Source organism: Pagrus major, chromosome 11 (assembly GCF_040436345.1).
Source record: "Pagrus major chromosome 11, Pma_NU_1.0".
Classification (NCBI taxonomy): domain Eukaryota; kingdom Metazoa; phylum Chordata; class Actinopteri; order Spariformes; family Sparidae; genus Pagrus; species Pagrus major.
In genome coordinates, this window is record NC_133225.1 from 31,628,370 (window position 1) to 31,636,906 (window position 8,537).

At 38.7% G+C, this 8,537-nt stretch overlaps 1 protein-coding gene across 1 annotated transcript; it reads left to right on the forward strand.

Moving 5' to 3' along the window:
- Positions 1 to 2,063: 2,063 nt before the first annotated feature.
- On the forward strand, positions 2,064 to 8,044 carry LOC141004420 (proproteinase E-like). The gene is made up of 8 exons (XM_073475895.1): positions 2,064 to 2,150; positions 2,995 to 3,083; positions 3,430 to 3,527; positions 3,642 to 3,767; positions 5,317 to 5,453; positions 6,917 to 7,059; positions 7,166 to 7,318; positions 7,978 to 8,044. Exons 1-8 carry the CDS (start codon positions 2,111 to 2,113, stop codon positions 7,993 to 7,995), a joined length of 804 nt encoding a protein of 267 aa, XP_073331996.1. The 5' UTR covers positions 2,064 to 2,110; the 3' UTR covers positions 7,996 to 8,044.
- Positions 8,045 to 8,537: the final 493 nt, after the last annotated feature.

The following is an 8,537-nucleotide window of genomic DNA, read 5'->3' on the forward strand; positions in this document are numbered from 1 at the left end:
CAGAAATATCAAGGACACTGACTTCTGGGAAAAATAGCAAACCATGACTTACATGGTCATCCTCAAATGATCGCGAGACTGTTTCTTTTTAACTGCAAATCTTTTGAATACTTAAAATCTAATTAAATCTTTTAATTAACAGTGGCCGTGTTTCCATAGAGCATTTTTATGTGCGTTTTGAAGAAATGACAAGAATCACAATGGAAATGTTATGGAAACAGCAAAATTTGCAAAAAAGTTTGCTCACTTGGTGTTTTTTGTCTTTTGCGAATCAGAGTCAATGTGCAAAATGTTCGCTACGTTTATTTGGCAAACCTGTTCCTATCAGACATTCAACTCTCATGACTAATCAGCTGTGTCCACTGTCGGCGAAAACATCTCTGTCATTGATTTTCTTTGTCGTCAGACAGCATGCAACATGGCCAGTGCTAGCTGACAAGCAAGAACAAGTACAACTTGCCCTATCGAAAGTAATTCCTGAAGACCTCTCTCCGTTTTGTCTCCTGGTTTCTTAGCCACATAGCCTACACCACATCATCCTCTGATGAAATTACATAGCCCAGTTCATTCACTCAAAACAGTTTATGGAAACAGATTCAAATTTTGATCTTTTCTATTTTTTGTGAACTTTCAAAAGTTCACTTAAAAAATTTGCTTGACATTCGATGGAAACATGGCTACTGTCATTAAAATTAATAATTTAGTTCTTCATCGACTAAAATATGCTTCAATTCCTTTAATAAGAACTAACAATCTTCTTGACAGCATGTATCTAATTTTTTTTGTTTAACACTAGAAGATATGAGCTGTCCTGGGACAGTTTTGGAATTTTCCTGAGATTTTACCTGAGTAAACAAACTAAACTAAAAGTACAGCATATTTGATCAATGTGGTCGATTTCACTATTATTATTAGAATATTTTCCCCACATTGGAGCTCACCTGGTAGAGCAAATCCTCAGCAGCAGCCCCGGTTTGATTCCAGCCTGTTGGCCTTGTGCTGCATGTCTTCCCCTCCCTTTCTCACCTGTGGCAATTTAACAGTTTTGGATTAAGAAATCAATGTATGGTAGAGAACATATCAGGATGTGAGAGGAGGAGACCTAAGGTGTGGGGAGATGTCAGTGTTAGAACAGGTCAAGAAGTCATATGAGGGGCAATTCTATTCGCCTAAGGTGTTAACAGGACGGTAGCTAGGATGACACTTACTGTCCAATGAAAAGTCAAAGGGTCGCTGCCCTGGGGAAGGCATGATCAACACAAACATCAGGGGGTCATTGCTTTGGGGGAGTGATTAACAACTGTCATAAAGTATGTAAGCACTGCTCTGTTGTTCCCTGACTGTATATAAGTCAGGACAATCTGGAAGACTGGAGAAAACACTGTGGGTCTTCTCTCCATGCTGCATGTATTAAAGAGATCTGACTCATCACACCAAGTCTAACATCCTTCAGAGAATTAGCAACTCTCTACCTCAACAAGGAGAATTTCCCTTGCACTGCCATTTCCTTTCCTAATAAAGGCTAAAGAATATCTTCCTGAAATGTGTTTTGTGTCTAAAAGTGTTTTTTCACATAAAAGGACTACATTTCATCTTATAGCGTTTTTTATTTTTATGTAAAATTCAGATGATATTAATTAATTCAAGTTAAGAAAGCTTATATTTAAATCTAAAAATACATGTAGAATACAATTTGCTTCAAGAAAAAAATATCATACATTGTGACCAAATCAGCAATTTGGATTATTTTTCTCAGCTTTTCTTCAGATCCAGCACCAAATAATTCGTTAAAATATTGTAATTTGTTGTTTTTTTAATCACTGTAGAGTCATTATTTTACACACCCACTTATAGTATACAGCAATATAAATTACCCCCAAACGTCTGTTGAGGTCAAACATTTTGTTATATTTCTGCACACTTTTGCTCATTTTTTTTCTGGCTCTGGAAGGGGTTATGTAAGGACAGGGGAAACAGATGCAGCAGGTAACGCAGATTCCCAGGTCAAAGACCGGACTGTGTGTGTTTTGTGTGTTTGTGTCTGGTTACTGTTGAATATTAAGAGTATAAAAGCCATACGACACACTGAGACGGTCTACTCTGAGGAATCATGATGAAAGTCGGCCTTGTGTTGCTGTTTGCTGCCTACGGTGAGTATCATCCCCCTCATTTACAAAAGGGACACAGCTGCCTGCAGCAGGATTAGAGTTTAAGGATTAGTTTGGAGTTACACTGTATTTTTCTTATTACCAATTTGATCCATGAAAAGACCAACATCAACACTGTCTGTCAATACTTTCTGACCGTTACTATAAAAAACCCTCAAACATAGTTTGATATAAAAAAGAAAAGGCTCAGTTATTTCCTAAAACAGATGCTCACTGTAGCTTTATCAATCTTGATTCAAACAGTTTGGTGCATTAGTTTGGGATTATTTTCTGCAGTGGATTAATCCACAATTTGGTGATTTTGTGGGTATTTGTGGCAGCAGGGTGGTCTGTGGGTTTGACTCAAAATAAACTGGACAACTATGGAGCTCTATGACACAGAGGAAGAAGATACACCACACACAATAGTTTGAGCTCTCTTTTGGTCTTTCTGTGGTCATTATAAACATTAACAAAATGAAGAATACTTCCAGATGAATTCTTTAAGGGAAATGTTTTGCCTCAAAGTCAAAACAGTACAGTAGTTGCAGTCGTACTTGAGCAATCCACAAACATATGCTGGCAATAGCCTTTTTTTGTGTGCATTAAAAGTGTGTTTGTGATATGCAGATCAGGGTTTTGCTTAATTAGTTTTTCCTTTGAAATTTACAAAGGAAAAACGAATTAATAACTTAAGAGTTAGCTGTTCCTCTACAGAGAACAATAAATAAATGGATTTGAAGGTATGGCGCGCTGAGGTCAAAAATGGGATTGATCAAGTATTCAAGATTTCAGTGAGCTGAGCTGAATCAGCCTTTTGTAACCTCCAGTTCTTTCTGTGGTCCAGCTTACGGGTGTGGCACACCCACCTACGCGCCCTCTGTGAGCCGTGTTGTGAACGGGGAAGATGCTCGTCCATACAGCTGGCCCTGGCAGGTGAAGTGATATAATCAGGCAATATGACAGATGAGGTGATAAAGATTTGCAGGCTGCTATGGATTTTACTTTACCACATCTCTAAAAGTAGATATTTCTTTAAATATTATTGTCGTAGATGATTATAAGCTGTTGCTGATAAATGAGCAGGTCTGTTTATGGACATATATATTTTCAGCAACACTCTGTTTATAGTCCGGACTGCTAGCAGCACACCAGTAACTCTGATGATATGCTGCCCCCTATTTATTTGGAGTATGAATTCGATGGCCAGTTCTTACATACTGAACCTTTAATGTCTATAAGTGATGTGTGATGTCTGGCTCCTTCTCACTGTGTTTCCCAGATCTCTCTGCAGTATCTGAGTGGCTCCACCTACCGTCACACCTGTGGAGGAACTCTGCTCGCTCCCAACTGGGTCATGACTGCTGGTCACTGCATCGGGTGAGTCACAGTATACCCAAATCCATTGCTTTTTCATCTCATGATGTCACATGAAGGTCTTGTCTATCTGTGTGTGTATGTGTGTGTGTGTGTGTGTATATGTGTGTGTTTCAGATCTCGTACCTACCGTGTGGTGCTGGGCGAGTACGACCTCACCAAAGACGAGAGCAACGAGCAGATCAGGAGTGTGGAGAAGATCGTGGTTCACCCTAAGTGGGACGATCACTGCCTGTCTTGTGGGTAAGACTGCGTGACTCCTTAATAGAACTACGTTCAGCTCAAAAAGGAGTTGTACAGGAAACAAGACACTTACTTCAACCAGCATTAATTTATATTTTTGCCACTGTTATGCAGATGACACACACATCTACTTGTGTCCTATAAACCAGTGAAGAAGGCAATTTTCATCACTTCTTTCATCATATCTTTTCTTTCTGATTAAAGTGATGGATGCTTTAAAACTTCAAGCTAAATGAGAACAAATCTGAAATCTTTTTGGTCCTACAAAAACCATCCCAATTTTACAAAAGCATCTTGGCTCCCAGTCTACAAGAGTCAAACCTGCAGATAGACACCAGGGTGACATAATCCAAAGTGACCTTTCATTTGAAAAACAATTGACAAATCTCTTTCAATCATGTTTTTATCAATGGAGGAGCAAACTCAATTCATAGTCGTTTCTTGCGATATGTAGACTATGTGTTAGCACAGGGCCCGTATGATGAAAAAAGACTGATATCAATGGGCTGTGAAACTAAACTGACAACAGGTGTGTCTGATAGCAGTTGGTGAGCACCTTGTTGTGTTGGCTCAGCACCAGGGTGACCAGACGTCCTGAGAAATTTGGGACAATCCTGAATTACAGTTGTTACAAATCCCAAACTACGTCATGGCAACATATAAACTCACGGTGTTGTTTTTGCTCCCATTTCTCAAAATTCAAATCATTTTTGGTGCCGTGCACCTGGAACGCTTGGAGGTCAGAAGCTGTGAAGGACATTTCCACCAGCCATTTCTGTGCAAAGCTAACTGAAACTATTAAACTTAAAGGTAGAATCATTAGGATTTGTCCCAGCTGTTCCTAAATGCACCACAAAGATAGTTGATTGTTGAGTCTCATTCCCCTCTTAAGTCCTGAAAAGATGTGGAATGGTTCATGTCTTGTAAACAGAACCAGGACACTGAGCTTCTTTAATCCTCAGAGTCAATCTAGCTATTTCATCCATCTGTAACTGACCTCAATAATATTATGAACATATTATCACAGTTAGAGTCTGACGTTAGTTTACATAGCTTTATCCTTCCAACATTTAAAATTAAGCATAAGTTTGAGTCTTTGCTTCATTCTTTTCAACCATGTGAGTGAGATTGAACTGAATCAGATGTTAAACATTATGAGTCAACTGAATGAGTACTGTTTGTTTTTAGAGAGATATACTTAAATACCTCATAAGTCATTTGTTTTCAAATAAAACAGGAGAAGAAGTTAGAGTTGTGGGGACACAAACCGATTTCACCATATTATCATCATTATTATCATTATTATTGTAACTTGGACACTAGCAGATGGACACTTCAACCAACCAATAACACACACTTCTGAAAACATATTAAGTTTGATGACCTTGCTTAACACACATGTGGGTAATATAACAGATTTTCTCTTCAAGTTATAATATAAGTTGTTTTTTGAAGGAAACTTTTTCACGTGTATGATTATATTTATAATGCAACTGTGAAGTTCAGTCTTTACATAAGATGTTTCTCTGTGCTTTAACATGATTTTCAGTAATGACATTGCGATGATCAAACTGGCCTCACCTGCCATTCTTAACAACATGGTGCAGCCCTCCTGTGTTCCAGCGAGCGGAGAGATCGCTCCTCACAACGACCCCTGCTACATCACTGGCTGGGGACGACTCTACAGTAAGTGTTTTTTATCATGACAACACACGCAATTAATACACAATGGTAGGGCTGTCGGTTATTTTCTCGATTAGGCGATTAGTTGTTTGGTTTGTAAAATGTCAGAAAATGGTGAAAAATGTCCGTCACTGTTTCGTCCTCAAATGTCTTGTTTTGTCCACAACCCAAAGATATTCAGTTTAATGTCACAGAGGAGGAAATAAATCAGAAAATATTCACATTTAAGAAGCTGGATTCAGTGAATTTTGGCTTTTTTTCTTAAAAATTATATAAGAAAACAATGGTAATGCAGGAACGAAGTGCAACATAAATCACTACTCAATAAAAGTTAGTTGACGTAAAACATATGACTTGTCTGATTGTAATTACAGAGTTGACTGGAAATATTCAAACTAAATTGAATTAAAAAAGCACTTTTTCCTAATTGCCCACAATATTTGTACATTTACATAAAACACTTTTGTCTCCAAAACAGCTTTCTTTAAAGGTTACAACCCCTCTTTTTACTGCAGGCTTTTATACTTTACAGCTACTTTTTGGATTTTATTAATGAATATATTGATTTGTATAAAGGAGGGCTCTTTTCACTGTGCTGTAGAACATTTCAAAGCAATAGTTTTGGGGAAATACACTTGAGAAGATCCCTTAATTTAACAACATCACTATAATAAGAACATTGAAAGTCCTGAAGGTGTCTGGAGGAGGTTCTTGTTTTTTCTGAGCCCCCTGACATCTCAGTTCTATGAAGTAACTTCAATTCCAGAACTATGAAGAGGTAATTTTTGTAAACTAACATGTTCCAAGTCACACCAAACTGACATCAAAGAACTACTGGCGACAAAAGCCGACTGTTGCGTCGCCTCACGTCGTCTGTGTCTCAGCACTGAGTCGCTTACCAAAACAACCAACTGGAGTTAATCTCTCACCGATGAGCTCAGCCTCCGATTCAATGTGCCTCCAAGACACACAAGAAGCCACAGACGTTCAATGACAGCCCTGTCATTAACGGACGGTGAACATCAAAGAACCAGGGATGACAGGATGTTGAGTCGTCTCATGTCATCTGTATCTTGGGCTAAAAGCCTCACTTGACACACCGCAAACACTACAGTTGACAGCTAACTAACTTGTACATTCTGTGCCTGTGTGAGAGGAAATAACTCTCCATACCACTAGGTGGAGGTTGTCTGTAATCACCATTCAAAAAGGGAAACCTGAAGACTCAGGACTGCAGTTATACAAACTGTTGTTATGATAAAGCTGCGTTTTTTGATGCCTGCTAATACAGCCACTTCTAATCAAGATGCAAAAGGCACTAATGAAGTGGCGGTGTTAAAAAATAAGGAAAAAAATGTATTAAATTGGTAAAATCATGTATACCACAGGGACAAGCTCAAGTCGCTTTCCCACAAACACACCTCCTGCTGCGTTCGGGGTTTATAATTTTCATGCCCTTCTTGCAGGTGGAGGTCCCATCGCCTCTAAGCTCCAGCAGGCTCTCCTCCCCGTCGTCGGCCACAGCGTCTGCACCAGCAGTGGCTGGTGGGGCAGTTATGTGAAACCCACAATGATCTGCGGCGGTGGTGACATCCGCTCTGGCTGCCATGTATGCACCATTCCCTCCACTCATCTGGTCATCACAACATGACAAGTAGTGCAGGTTCACCCTGTATCAGTCTGCTGCCTTCACTGTCCTCTGCCTATCTCTGCAGGGAGATTCAGGAGGCCCTCTGAACTGCAGGGGGGGTGACGGCAGGTGGTACGTTCAGGGAGTGACCAGCTTTGTCTCCTCTCTCGGATGCAACACCCTACAGAAGCCCACAGTGTTCACTCGCACCTCGTCCTTCACTCAGTGGATCGCTGATGTGAGTTCCCTTCAGAATAAAAGCACAGACATGTGACAAACAGTTGGCCACTGGTGATCGATTTTCTAACTCCGTTCTAAATTATTTTCTCTCCTGTGTTTATGAATTGGGAACTGGTGGAAAAAAAAGTTCCTTCATTTTTTTTTCCCATCTGTATAAACAAAAATTCATGTGTGAAACAAAGTGAATTTTTTTTCAGCCTCTTTTGGTAACAATGAGTATTACAAAAACAGACACTTGGAAAAATGAGCCTTACAAAGACAAAACATGTATTCCTCTTAAAAAAAAACTGTTCTTCACTCGGTTCCACACATGAATTTGTTTTTGTTTTTTTCATATGGTTTCACACATGGAAAATAATATTAAGGAACCTAGAAAGATTATCCAGGCAACACTTTTTCCCCCCACCAAATTGCAAGTCATTAACACAGGAGAAAAAATTATTTAGATCAGACTGACACCAGAAAGAAAAAAAAATCTCACTTGCCTCTCAGGGCTTCTGTACATGGGTGACAAATTAAAGAAAAAATATTTTTGGTGTCAGGTCAAATTTCATGAGGGGCAGGTATGTGTTTGGATCTTAGTATCTGTGGTAGTACATGTGGTAATCTGTCTACTGATTTTATGTTGCTTGTCATTTCTTACTTTCTATCTTTCAGACTATGCTGCAGTACTGAAGACCTGGAGCCTTTTAGTGTCAATAAATCCACTTCATTAACTACAGAATGTCGCAGTTGTCTTTCAATGTCATTTTTGTGGAGCAGGCAATACAACACTGTTCTTATTCTTAAAGTAATAACTAATGCAGAATGGCCCATTTCAAATAGTCAGTGATGGATTATAATGAAGTACATTTACTTAAATTTAAAGGTTCTTGTAGTTTATTTGAGTATTTCCATTTTCTATTACTTTATATTTCCACTCCACTACATTTGGAGGCAAATATTGTACTTTTTACAACACTGGATTTATTTAATAACTTTAGTTACCAGTCAGTAGTTATAGTGCCAAAGTGGTGCATTTATAAATTCATTTATTTTATCTCTAATCAGATACAGAGACAAACCCTGATGTATAATCGATCAGCCGGATAATTGGTTGACCCATACATACCTGTAATTCTGTGTATAATTACTTTTAATTGTACTTTTGATACTGAGACTTTTACTCAAGTATTTGTACAGTCTGGGAGACTTTCACTTGTACCAAAGTAATATTT

Bases quoted from the DNA above. Each gene is read 5' to 3' on its own strand.
- LOC141004420 (XM_073475895.1), top strand. From the start codon at position 2,111: ATGATGAAAGTCGGCCTTGTGTTGCTGTTTGCTGCCTACG. The intron at 3,528-3,641 runs GTGAGTCACAGT...TGTGTGTTTCAG, and splicing joins ACTGCTGGTCACTGCATCGG to ATCTCGTACCTACCGTGTGG. The intron at 7,060-7,165 runs GTATGCACCATT...CTATCTCTGCAG, and splicing joins ACATCCGCTCTGGCTGCCAT to GGAGATTCAGGAGGCCCTCT.